We start from the raw sequence: 13,351 nt of genomic DNA, 5'->3' as shown, positions 1-13,351 counted from the left end.
TGCTGTTGCTTTATGTCAATGGTTGTAACATGTTCCCTCACTAGGTCCTACCACCTATTCTATCCTTTATGCTTTCCCTACAAGAAATGTTCATGGTAAAGGAAATATCACTGCTTTGCTGCCCTGATGCTAGAGCTACCGTATGTCCTAGAGTAGGGAATAGGCCAATCATCAGTTTCTTCCACTCACACTCCAGGGAAATTGAAAATTCAGCATTCCAATACTCTAAAGCAGATAGGATCCTCAAAATTCTGTTTATTCATATCTTTACTACACAGAAGAGACATCAGAAACTATCACACCTACACTTAAAAATTTCTGATGAGTTTCACTTTTGTCTAAACTGCCACTGAGAAAAGAGATAAGTGGCACTTGGAGATACAGAAAAACAGGGTTTATTCCACACAGGTGAGGGCTCAGTGGAGTCACCTCCAGAGGCTGAGTGCCTGGCCTTTGTGCTTGGTATCTTTTATACGTCACACTCTTCTGGCTTTTTAGGACTTCCCACTCAAGCAGCTCAGATCCTCGCCCCTCAGGCAGCTGAGGTTCCTGCTGTTGCAATGAGCAAGCAAGATTACAGAAGCAGAGGTGCTGAATGGTGAGAAAAACCTGTTTAAGCAAGATACCAGAGGCAGAAGACAGAAAGTTGTTATTCTAGATGGGGGTTGTTATTCTAGTTTGGACTTCCCACCTCATTCCCACCTCTAAATGCTAAGGGTGCATCTGTAACCATCAGAATACACGAACTTCCATCATTTGTCGATATCCTTTTAAAAGCAGCAACTGGCTGGCAATTTTCTGTTCAACAACTGCCTCTATGAACCTCATTACAGTCTTAACTAGGAGGGGCATGAGGCAGCAAATAAGCAGGCTCCCAGTGAAAATGATTATCTCAATCATTGTCTTAAACCTTCTTAGCTAAGAGAACCATCCTCCAAAGAGGTTGTTGATATCCCAACCCTACAAGGTCTGACCCAGAACATGAGCAATCATCCTGATATTTTAGCTATGTCTGTTACAGACTTACCATTGTCATCTATTTGGAGGCAACAGTCAGTTTGATTAAATTTCCCACAAACTCTTCCTTCGTCTGCCAGGACCTAGGCTAGCGCCAAACCAATAATGGTAATTCTCTCCTGGGATTGTTGTCATGGTGGCAGATCATGGTTTTTCCTTTTTTCCTTTTGAGGGGGCCCAGTTCCAGGCATTCCAATCACTATGAATGACTATTGTTGATAGCATTATAAACTAGGACTCTTTTACATTTTCTTTCCCCAAGCAAGTGTAATCTATTCCCATTAGGTTAAACATTCCTCACCTATCATCATTGGGAACAGAGTCACAATGATAGGCACCCACACCTGGATGTTGATGGCCCAATTCCATTGAAGTATCTCAAGGGTATCTAATCCAGTGCATCCCCATATCTATGTCTTGTTCACTGGGGCTCCTCCACAACCCAGCAATCAGGGACATCCAGTTCTCTAGCTACTTTCAGCTTCATGAATAAAGAGGTTATTTTCAATAGCAGGCATTACTAGTTTGCCTTTTGGGAAGCTTGGAGTGGGTCAGATTGTCCCTTACAACCTGGCTTGGGCTCCAACACTTTCAGTCTAGCTGAAGGTGTCAGAGGGTCAGGTGTGGTCATTGAGAGAGTTAATCAGGAATGGGTCTCTTTAGGCCAGCCTCAAGCATTTGTTGAGTCCCAGTGCCAGCATACTACTTCTCTGTGTGTGCTAGAACACCACACGTCATCTGCCCATTGTAATCTGATCTTATGATAACCCTTCCAGTAAAGCTTCCCTACACTCAAGGAACATTTGGAAACAGAATTATAGCATGCAGGTGGATGTAGTACAGAGCAGGTGGAAATCGTGTGTGCCTTTCCTGTAATGTAAAAGGATTTTGTACAGTCAGAACTGTCACCCTGGTTTCTACAGGAGTGGAGATTTTACAACTTAGAAGACCTATAAGGAAAAACTACGTTGCTTTAACATCTAACTTATTCACAATAAGAGAAGTCCCCAAAATATAAGGAGTATGAACAAACAGGCGAAACAGAGATAAAGCTTTCAAATGATATCATTTAGGGGAGACACAGAGTTGAGTACTATTTGGAACAAGATAAATAGAAGGAATCCCAGTCCAATTAATAGCCAATACGACTATTGTTCACTGGTCCTGCTGGTTCCTCAAGCTTCAGTCGTGAATTGACCAACCAGCTTCTGGTGTGGCCAGAGCAGGGCTTTGGAACCATTGTTTCCTTCTTCTCTAGATCAGGTGCATGGGTTCTTCCAGATTGAGGGAAGCTTTCCCCTTCCCTTGACTATTGGTTGGACCTGCTGGTTTGACTCTGGAGTGATGGATCCAAGCATCTATTGCTGTCACTTTGAGAGGAGTAGTGGTGGTTAAGATTATGGAATAGGGTCCTCTCCATGTTGGTTTCAAGGGTTCTTTCTTCCAGTCTTTCACCCATATTCTGTCCCTGGATTTGTGGGGGTGTACTGTTATGCCTAAGGATATGGGTATCCTATTTGTATCCAATGGATATCAAATTTGTGTATTTGGGAGATGGTGTGTCATAACCCTTGCAGTTTGTGTAAGTTCACGTCTCTCAGTTCTCTGCTGTGCCCTCTTAGTTGACCAGTGGGGGTGCCCTTACATGCAGGCTTTCAAATGGCGGGAAGCCTATTCCTGCCCAGAGTGAACAACTCATCCTCAAGAGGGCCACAGATAATATGCCTACCCATGATAAGCTGGTCTCCTGACACAGCTGGCTAAGCTTTGTTTGAGGATTCCTTTCATATGGTCTACTTTTCCTGAGCTCTGGGGTGGTAGGCAGTATGCAATTTCCACAATATATGCAAAGCCCTTGCCTCCTGTTATACTGTCTCGGCTACAAATGCCAGTTCATTTTTCAACCCTGTGGTCAGAGGTATTCCATATCGGGGGACAATGTCTCTCAGGAGTGCCTTAGTCACTACTCTTGCTTTTTTGGTTTGTGTTGAAAAGGTCTCCTCATACTGAAAAAGTACAAATGAAAACTAAAATGTGTCTGAATTCTTGGCTTGGAGGGATTTCAGTGAGGTCCACTTACATATCCTCAGATGTCACTGGTCCACAGTACTGTGTACTTACTGGCCTGCTAGGCCCCTGGTTAGCATTATTTTGTAGACAGGTTATACACCACAGGAAGATAGAAGAACAGAGTGTGGGGAGATGAGCGATGTGATGATACCAGGGTAGCAAGATCTCTAAGACAGTTTATACCTCTCCAGCTGGTTTCTCCCTCACTCATTGTTGGGGTCCCAGTGGGGCTCTTCTTCCATGATGGCCTCCTATGCCCAGTTCTCTCTAATTGACCCCTTGGTGCACTGCCCTGGAGCCATTTCTGTGCCTCTGTCAAGGTTCGTTGGCATTCCTCTGTGTTGAACAGGATGAGGAAAAGTTGCTGACAGTCCACCAAAGTACAGCAGTAAGTCTGGATAATTGACACTGGGAAATCGATCAGTGCCTGAAGCTTTTCAGAGAATGAGGGAATACAAGATTCTAGTTGAGGAGATCATTCATAGAAAGTAGAGGACAGTTCTGCCCTCTTGTAGAATTTCATTGAGGGCAATATGCTACAAACTTCAGGTCTCTCTTAGAGGAAACTGAAGTGCTGGGACAGCTGCCCCTTGAGCCAAATGGAGATACCTGCTCTTTGGCTCTTGGGTGGCTGGTCATGCTTGCACAGTAGTTTCAGGAGCATGAGGAAGTGGAGGTAACAGGGAAGACAGTGGACTGTTTGATAAATGTGAGTCTGCTGCTCCCAGCACCTGGCCATGGGGACGTAAGCTATGGGCACTAGAGTCATGTCTTCAGCCCCACCTTAGAGGACAGGTGGTTCATTTTGCTGGTGTGAAGCCTTTTTTCTGATTGATCCATAAAAACATTTCATTGCTCCTGAGCTGTCATGCAGAACCAAACCCAGGGAGGCCTTAGCTGAGTGATCTCTTACCATTGCTCAATATATGGAAATTGTGTTGGGTGGCCGGGGTCTCCAGTCACATGTTTGTATACTGCTTGTACTGTGGGCACATCTAAGGTCCCATCTGAGGGTCATCCAATGACAAACAAGGGCCTCTACAGGGTGCAAAGAGTGCACAGCTTTCCAGGACTCAATTTCATGCCATAAACCCCAGAGAATCATTTCCTAAAATTCTTAGCCATACATTCTAAGTGGGTTTTGAAGTTGAGTTGCTCTTTATATGAGTGTTCCCACCCTGAGGCAATGTTGCACCACAAATAAGGAGGAACATTCATTTTCTTCCTCCTGGTCACTCTTCTGGTGTAGATTTAGGCACCTCTTATACACTGGTAGGCCAATATAAAGGCCTGACCCCCACTAACCTCACAGGAAAGGCTTAGTTCCCCCTGAGACTGTCATTCCCCTAAGCCATATGAGGTCACCACGCAACCACAGGTTGGACTCACTCAAGTTTCATAGTCTGAAGGCAATGGAGAACAGACTCATTCAACTCAGTCACTCTCGCACACACACAAAAATTGACAGATCACCCAATTGAAAAAACTCTATTCTGAGCGACTCTTCAGTCACTGGGACGTGATCAAACTCCCATTCCACAGCATGGCAGGTCCTGACTCAGGCAAATGTCCCTAGGGCTCTCACCCATCTGATATCCTGTTATGGAATTTGCTTCTACTCTTCTGAGCCCTTCTGAATAGTGGTGTGGGCTGAGGCTGGCCCAGCTATCATGAGAGTTGGGGTCTGGAAAACAGCCAGGCATTGCCTGTCTGTTGTCAATGGGCCAGCAGCTGCAGCTATCTCCAGTTCCCTGACAATGGTGACACATGGGGCCAACTTGATTTTTGGCTTCCTGGCCAACACTCTTGAATATGCAGTAGAAACCATGGTGCCAGAAAGAGACAATTGGCACTTGGAGATGCGAACCACAGGGTTTATTCAGCACAGGTGTGGGCTCAGCTGAGTCACCTCCAGAGGCTGAATGCCTGGGCTTTATACTGAGTATCTTTTATACATCACAGGCTTCCAGGACTTTCCCACTTAAGCTGCTCAAGTGCCCCCACTCCCCAGGAAGCTTAGGTTTCTGCCTATGAATTTAGCAAGCAAGATTACAGAAATAGAGGGATCTATCAGGGAGCTAAAACTGTTTATGGAAGAAAATAGACGCAGAAGGTAAAAAGTTCCTTTTCTAGATGGGGATTTGTATTCAAGCTGGAGGTTTGATGTCATCACTACCTATAGGATATGAGGTTTTTAATCTTTTCTGGCATTCCCATTTGTTGTCTATCTTTCCATTCCCCAGCCAGACAAGTTCTGACAGCTCACACACACATTTGTTCCAGTGCAAGTGCACACGTGTGTGCACACACATCCACACACACACACACCCAAATCCCTGAGAGGAAGCTTGGACACATGCAGAACTATATATTTACTTGTCCAGAATAATGGGTTTTCATAAGCACCCCTCTTTTTTATCCTGACTATTTTCTTTAATTCCTGTGTCTGTCAAATCAATGTGTACTTCTACCTCTCTGACATAACCTGGTACAAAATCTTGGGATCTGCTCATGAAGGGGACCAACCTGTAAAGAGATGAGCAGGGTTGGAAGTGCTCAACATGGACAGCTGAGTACTGTGTGTCTGTGTTCTGCATTAGACAGGTTTCGCATATCCTATTGCCTTGGAGAGGTTCACAGTGCCAAGATTCTATGTCCAGTGCTTTCCTTCCAGGAACCACACAGAAATGGCCAAGGTCTTTTTTCTCAGCTGTATTGGAGTACCCCCTTAATAGACCTGCACTTCCCAAGATCATTCTTTATCAATGTCATGCCCTCATCACAGGCCCAGCTCCCCCTCGGGCCTGTGAACATCCAACCAAGTTGTCCCTACTCTCCCTAGCTATGTAGCCTTCTGTTTGTACCTGTTTTCCTTTTCCCCCAAGGGATATATTCTTGTAGCAGGAAAAAGTCTAATATAGTCTCGTTCTTCAAAAGGCCAAGGAGACTGTGACAGGCCTATGCCTGATATAATATCGTTAAGAAGGTGCATATGGAACCAAAGAGTCTCTGCCATAATAAGTCAATGAATGTTAGACCTAAATATTGAGTGCCCTCCCTTTCTGTTGGCTCTACAGTTTATTACTATCCACACACATGCACAGAGCCCATACGTAGATGGAAACCTAGGGATCTTGTACAACCTGGACCCACAGTCCTATATCCTTTCTGCAGAGAGTGGCATACACCACACACCTACACTTTCCTCATATTTCTGCATTGCAAGAAAGGGTGGCCAAGCCCTGGCAGATGCCACATTCATATCAACTCTCTCCTTGGGTGCCTGAGAGCCTACCTTAACGTGTCATTTGTCTCCATGGTGCCAATGTGAACCACAGTCAGGTAGGGACTGTGCTGGCTGACAGGCTGATTATAGATAGCACTAGCCTAGGACCTCTCCATTTCCCATTCTCATGTGTGTGGAACAAGTCTCCAGTGATTCAGTCACTCTTTCTTTGCCTTCACCTCCTGGTCTCTGCCATTTACCTAAGAATCTTGACCTATTCACAATTAGGGGTCCTGCTCTTGTGAAGTCCACCATTTTCACAGGGCACCAATGCCCCACAGACTGAGGGATTCACAGATACTGGTTTTAAAGCTCCACACTACTTGGTTTAATGTGGTTGACTCCTAAAACACTCCACCCTGCCTACCCATACAAACACACACCACAAAGCAGAAATTATGAGGTTGTTTATGTTTCCTGATGTAATTGCAGATTTATGAAACTACTGTCCAGATTTGTCACTGGTCATCCTTTCCTCATTCATGTCCTGGACAGGGTACAGAGGAGATACATCAACCAGTCTCCCCCATTCTGTAGATGCCTATTGTCACTTCTTCTGGTTGCTCCATGTCTCATTCTGTCACCCTCATCTATGAATCTGCAGTGGGTCAAACACACTCACACACACAGAGTCACACACAACCAAAAGAGACACAAGCACACCTGTGTACACACACACATCCAAAGCACAGGGACACAAACCCAAACAGGGAACATAAATACTATAGTAGTTGAAGATGCGTGTCTCTAGCAATGTGGGAGATGGCATCAGTAAGCACCAAGTCCTGCCCTTTTGGCATCTCTGTCCATTTATTCCAATAGCTCTTTAGAATTACCCCCAGCCAGTCAGGTCATTTCCAGCTTTACCTGTGTTTTGGTGGTGAGAAGCCAATTGGTGGGTGTGGAAGTTCACAGAAGACCACAAAGTCAGCACAGAAGTGCAATGGGACACCAGAGAAAAACCCATTCCAGCTGGTGGGGCTTTCCAGAAGGAGGAGTGGGACTGAAGGGCCCAGGCAATCTCAAATTCAATGGGCATCAGAGGCCTGGGGGTGGCGGGATCCAGAAAAGGATGATTCTGACAAAAGAGCTTGAATTAACCCTACCTCTATCAGAATTCTCATGCTGTAACCACATCTGCTTCTGGTGAGATTTGGACATATGAAGTCCCTAAGCCTCATATATCAACCTGTCATCTGCTACATGCATGACCCAAACCTGGGCTCCACATCCAGACTGCATGAGCCTGAGCTCCCCTATTTTGGAAAGGTGAGTGTTCCGGCCTCCACATGGCTGTTCCTTCATGACCAAACTCCTGATTCCCTCGTATCCCAAGTTTCTGTCAGTTACCTCCCATGGCAGGAACTTCCACCCATTATTACTACAGGGATCAGCCCATAGGTCTTCACCAATTATCTGCTGGCAATATGAACAAGTTCAGAACAGGGCTTACCTGGTCCTGAACCCTCCAATGAGCAGCCAAGAACTCAAACACAAATAGCCAGTTCTTTAGAGGTCCAGAGGGACACCACCTTAGAAATTCTGCTTGATCCTGGGTAGTTGTGGTCTGACAACTATCCGAGGAATTTAAGGGTGCTGGTGTCAAGCCTATGGCTGGGAGCACCCCATTCATAGTCCTAGACCCAATGGAATGGAGTGGAATGGCATGCCATATATCCTGGAGGAAGAGAGGGAAGACAGAGAAGGATCATGCAGGGGAGCATCCATCCCCTTTCCCACCTACTTACACTGCCCTGGGAGCCATGTCATAACAACAATATCAAGATAGTATTCCTTAATAAGCACTGTGTTCCAGCATGAGGGGTTGTTCTGAAAGGAAAATATCAACTTGCAGTGGGACCAGGGATGGCTCAATTTCTACACCTGCCAGAAATAGGATGAGGGAATAGATGCAAGCTTTTACAGTCCACAGCTTGCCAGGTGGGCAGGCATCAGCAACTTCTACTTTTTCTTTCCAAATGCTCATACCACATATACACAGGTATGATTCTCCACATCCCCGCCCAGCTCTCCTACACACCTCTTCTCAGTCTTGCTCATTTATGTTCAAATTGACCATGTAGCTAAGCAAGTCTTCATCTTGGCCACATGACATATATCTGGGGGTTGTTAATAATCTGCTTTAGGTCAAGGAGCCAGTCATGCTACATGTCAGGCAAGGAAGAGCCACGAGCAACAGGGCTAGTATGGGACAGAACAAGAACAATAGAACAGGCATCTACAAGGGCTCTGGGCATTCCAACTTTCAGAGTCGCCCCACCACCAACATCACCAGCCACCGCCATACCATCAGACACGCTCCAGGCTCTTGGTACACTGTGGTTATTTATATTTGAGGTTGTCTGCATCAGCCAAGGGAGCGTCTGTTGCTATCCACTCCTGATCTCTGCCTGGCCTGTATGTGCTCGGTAATGGCATGTCACAGCTTAGAATGTTAGGATCTGCAGTCCCTTTAGCATGCCTTGTCTACTGGCAAGTTTGTGTGTTGTGTCTCGGTATGTGTGTGTATCTCTGTGTGTGTCTCTGACCTGGCCCTGTGTTCACAAGGGGTGTCACTGATTTGCCTGGAATCTTCTGACACAGTGTATGAGGACAACAGCCTCTTTCAGCTCCACCTTACATGTGGACAACTTCATGCTTGTGCACTGCACTACTGGGAACAATTACAGGTGCTCTAACTGACTGGAGTATGTTGTGAGACTCCCAGAGTCTCTGCTACTTCCTGGGATTATCCACAATTGCAATGAAAACTCTCTAAGGATGCTACTGTGGCCTATTGTCTCTGGTCACTCCTGAAACAGGCTCAGGCCCTCAGGCACTTCTTCTCTTAAAACACAGGCCAAAAGCAGTCATCCAAAGTCACAAGTCAGACACCTACAGGTGTGGTGGCCCTTCCCAAGCTCTGCTCACTCTATACATTTGGAGCATTCCACTCCCCAATACCCACTTCCTTCAGCCAAACCCCCTGTTGCCTGTGCCTTCTTCCCCACCCCACCTCTTGATCCTGCTCCTTGTCCTCCTCCTTAACAGCTAAACACAAGGAGGGGCAGTCTGTATACGGCCTTGGCCCAGAAGCCAGGGATGCCCTGGATGATGACACTTTTCTGAGTCAAGTGACCCTACTTCATCTGATATTTCTTCTGCCTGAGCCAAATTTAGGTCCTGCAGACTTTCTCATTCCCACAAGCTCAGTTCTACCTGCAGGGCTGCCACAGCCTCCAGCCCCTAAAGGACAGGCTGGTTACTCTGGGCTTCTGGACTTGCATCTTCCTGGCTCTCCTCCTCTGGCTTCTCCTCCCATTCCTGCAAAGCCACCTGCTCCTCCACAACATCCACCACCACCTCCACCTCCTTCATGATGATGTCTTCCACCAGCAGCTGGAACTCCTGCCTGATCCATGCCAGTTCTTCCTTCTCCAGGGCTGTGTCTTCCCCCACTGCCTCCACCCTGAAGAAAGCAATCTCCTTGCCTGGTGTGCCATGTGGTGCCTGCAATATCTCTGATGACTCCACTGTGCTGGCAGGCCTCAGGGTCCCTGGGCCCGAAGAGTCAGGCTCACAACTAAGAAGATCCAGAGTCCTGTGCTCCCAGCTTCCTCTGGCAGCCTCTCACTCTTCACATGGCTCTGGCCATGGCCCCAAGCTGAACATCTGTTAAGGGGTTGCACATGGTAGCACAGCAGGTGGCCTCCACAGGCTGCCATCACCCTCTGGTGAGAGCTGGCTCCTTCTCAGTTGTGTGCTAAGGCTAAAGAAAATGGTGGGGGGATGGCCGGGGGCACAGGGCAGACACTAGGCTCCATCTCCCTGGCACGTGGGTCCCCTAAGCCACTGTGAGCAATGCCCAGGCTGATGGGCCCAAAATGACCAATCAGAGAGAAGGCAGAGGCAGCACCCTCTATGGACACACCGCAATAAAGAGTCACCCACCACCTTCAATGTTCTGTGTCCCCACGTGGTTGCCTGTGCTGCCTTGAGTCCATCTCCTCCAGCCTGATGCCTCTCTTGTATCTGTCACCACCCGGGTGTCTGCTGCCATTGACTTGAACTTAGGAAATTTGAACCTCACATTCCTGCTCCCATATCTAAAAAGTACACTCCCAGTTCCACAGGACTTTTAATCACTGAGTGCTCATCCAAATTGTTCAATGAAAGGCAGAGCAGCAATGTAGCCAGATAGTTTCCTCCCTGGAGAGAGTGATCTGGATACTGTCAGGATGATAAGCGAGTGGGTACAAACCAACGTGTTGGCTACATTAGAGTTCCTTTGCTCAGGGTCACCAGAGACACAGGGTACAGAGCTTTCTTTGTGTCTCTGTCTCTGCTTGTGGCATGCACCATTTCCCTATGCATCCTTTTATTTGTGTAGTAAGGTCTTGTGTCTCTGTGTCTCTATCTGGTGCTAATGGCTGCCACTACTTTCTAGACACCAGAGCTCAGAAAATAAACTTTACCTTGTCATGGAGCCAAAGCCCTCTTATCCTGTGTGAGTTCCACCCACAGGAGATCAGTCTTTGTCTGCCCATGCAGATGGTGAATGATTTCTCAAACTTGAGAGGCAAGCAGGGATGATCTCTGCTGAACCACAGAAGGGTCCAGGAGTCCCTCCCTCCTTCACATGGTAGACATAAACACTGCATAAGACAAAGGCGGCTTAGCCACACTTTGGACAGAGGAAGAATTGGGGTAGAGGAAGAATTGCTGGGAAGAAGGAACTCCCTGAACTATTTGAATACCAGCCAGTGAGATATTAAGGACAGCTCCCCATTAAGGGCCACAACTCACTGGTGCCAGAGAGACTGAAGTCTGCCCATTTACCAAATAGAGGCCCTTTCAAAGTGGTTCTCCTTTTGTCCAGTCTCCCTATGAAAACACATCCAAACCTTCTCCATCTCCCCAGCCCTGTGGTGTCAGGTACAATTAGAGGGTCATCCTAAGCCATCTGTTGCATAGTCCTGATGCCCAAGTGTTCTGTGAAGAGTATAGAGATGTTTCAAACTGGCAAACTCTGAAGGTATCAACTGCTTATGCAACAGAGCCCCTCAGTTTCCCAAAGCTTACAAAAAAGGCAACATATGCTCATGCACCTGGTCATGTCAGATAAAAATGTTCCTGCACTTGAGAAGGAGAGAAAGGTCTTTGTAGCTGGGTGTCCAAGTGGCTGTAGGCTCCTTCTTCTGTGCCTAGGGAGCAAGCCCATTCTATTTCTTAGCTCCTTTGCATCCTCACTCACCTCCCCCATTTGCTTTCTTCCTGGGATTCAGGGCAGCAGCATGTTTCCACTTACAGCTTGCTCCCTCTATGAGATCCCTGGACTTGTTTCCATGGGATCAGTGCTTCTGCTGCCCCAAGATCTAAGTACCTTACATAAACTCTTACACTTTTGGTGTCCATTCTTCCATCCCCCTTCCAGGCCTATTCTGACAGCTCACATACCTAGGTGTGCTGGCATGCACAGACACACAGACATGCATATAAACAACCTTAAAGGAACCTTGCACATTTACAGAACAATGTGTTTACTTCACCAGGATAATGAATTTTGGTAAATGCTGCTCTTTTTTTTTGGTCCCTGCCATTTCCACTCCCAGGTACTCAAGTCAACATCATCTTCTACCTCTATGACTTATCCAGGAAGGTTACAAAGTCTTGGGATTTGCTCATGAAAGGGGACCAACCACAAAGAGGTGGGCAGCATTCAAAGTTCTCCCCATGGACAGCTGAGTTATAGGCACCTGTGTTCTGTATTCTTCCATCACCTCAAACATGTTCACAGTGCCAATCATGTTGACATGATTCCATCCCTGTGCTTTCCTTCCAGGAAACACACAGAAATATCCAGGGACTTGGTGCTGAACTGTTACATTTCTCAACATGTACCTCTCAGGATCATGCCTTGTCATTGTCACACTCTTATCAGAAACCCAACAAACCTTAGTCCCATAACATTCTGAGCAAGTTCCGCCTGCTTTTCAAAACTGTGCATTTTTCTGTTTGCAATTGTTTGCTTTTTTGCCAAGAGTTATCTCCCATAAAAGAAAAAGTCAAATAGACACAGGTTCCTTCAAAGACCAAAGAGAAGGTGACAGGTCTAAGAGTCTCATAAAATGTCATAAAGAATGTGCACATGGTTCCAGAGTCTCTGATGAAACAAGACACTGAAAAAGAGACCAAAATGGTAAGATGGCTTCACATCTCATTAGCTCTATAGTTTACTACTACCCACACCTGATAACAGTACTAGATACAGGATATTGTGAAAAAGACATACACAAAGAGTGAAGTCATGTAAAAGCCTTTTGTGCCAGTTGCAGAGAGAAAATATACAGCATCTGAATCACCCGGTCAATAGGATCCAAACCACTAATAACATTCAACTTAGACTGTAGGCAGTTCAGAGTCCCTCAGTGGAACTTAATCAAGAAATTCAAGTGCAGGCCTGTCTGCAGTCTAATTCCATTCCTCAAATGTTTTCATTCAATCATCAAACAGTTCAAAATGTGGACAATGGGCAGGCACTGGTAGAAGACAATGAAGACTGCAAGAACAGGGAAAATTTCAAAGGTAAAGAACAGACAAGCCCACAGGTTGGAGATAAGATGAAAAAATATGGAGAGGAGAATGAAAGGGAGACATCAGAGCTAGGATCTGGCATTTGAGATGGTAGGAGCTGTCCCATATATGGTTCAGGATATTTAAGAATTTAGTAAACAATGTGGTTTCTGGCCTCAATGAACTTTTACAATCTTAATGCCTCAGCATACTAGTATAGACTAACTGCAGGAAAACCACTTAGAAATTCAAGAGATATTATTTGTTGGAGCAGTGGGATGGTGACTTGTTGGAGACTTTCTCTATCACTTAATTTAGCTGGAGCCAGCATTCACAAATATACACACTGTTCTCTTAAACATAGTCTAATTAGGAGATCATATAACCACTTATCTGGGATTTCAT

The 13,351-nt window shown here is 46.1% G+C and overlaps 1 protein-coding gene across 1 annotated transcript in view; it reads right to left on the bottom strand.

The window, feature by feature from the left end:
* Window positions 1-13,351, bottom strand: part of LOC133053552 (testis-specific Y-encoded protein 1-like) — a 115,148-nt gene that overhangs the window by 100,984 nt on the left and 813 nt on the right. Inside the window, exons 2-3 of the mRNA XM_061138111.1 lie at window positions 9,640-9,930; window positions 9,390-9,424 (exon numbers count right to left, since the gene is read on the bottom strand). Coding sequence (XP_060994094.1) covers window positions 9,390-9,424; window positions 9,640-9,930 — 326 coding nt within the window. The remainder of the gene's footprint in view (window positions 1-9,389; window positions 9,425-9,639; window positions 9,931-13,351) is intronic.

Source organism: Dama dama, chromosome Y (genome assembly GCF_033118175.1).
Source record: "Dama dama isolate Ldn47 chromosome Y, ASM3311817v1, whole genome shotgun sequence".
Lineage (NCBI taxonomy): Eukaryota > Metazoa > Chordata > Mammalia > Artiodactyla > Cervidae > Dama > Dama dama.
Note: the sequence above shows the minus strand (reverse complement) of the source record. Positions and strands in the feature narration are given on the sequence as shown.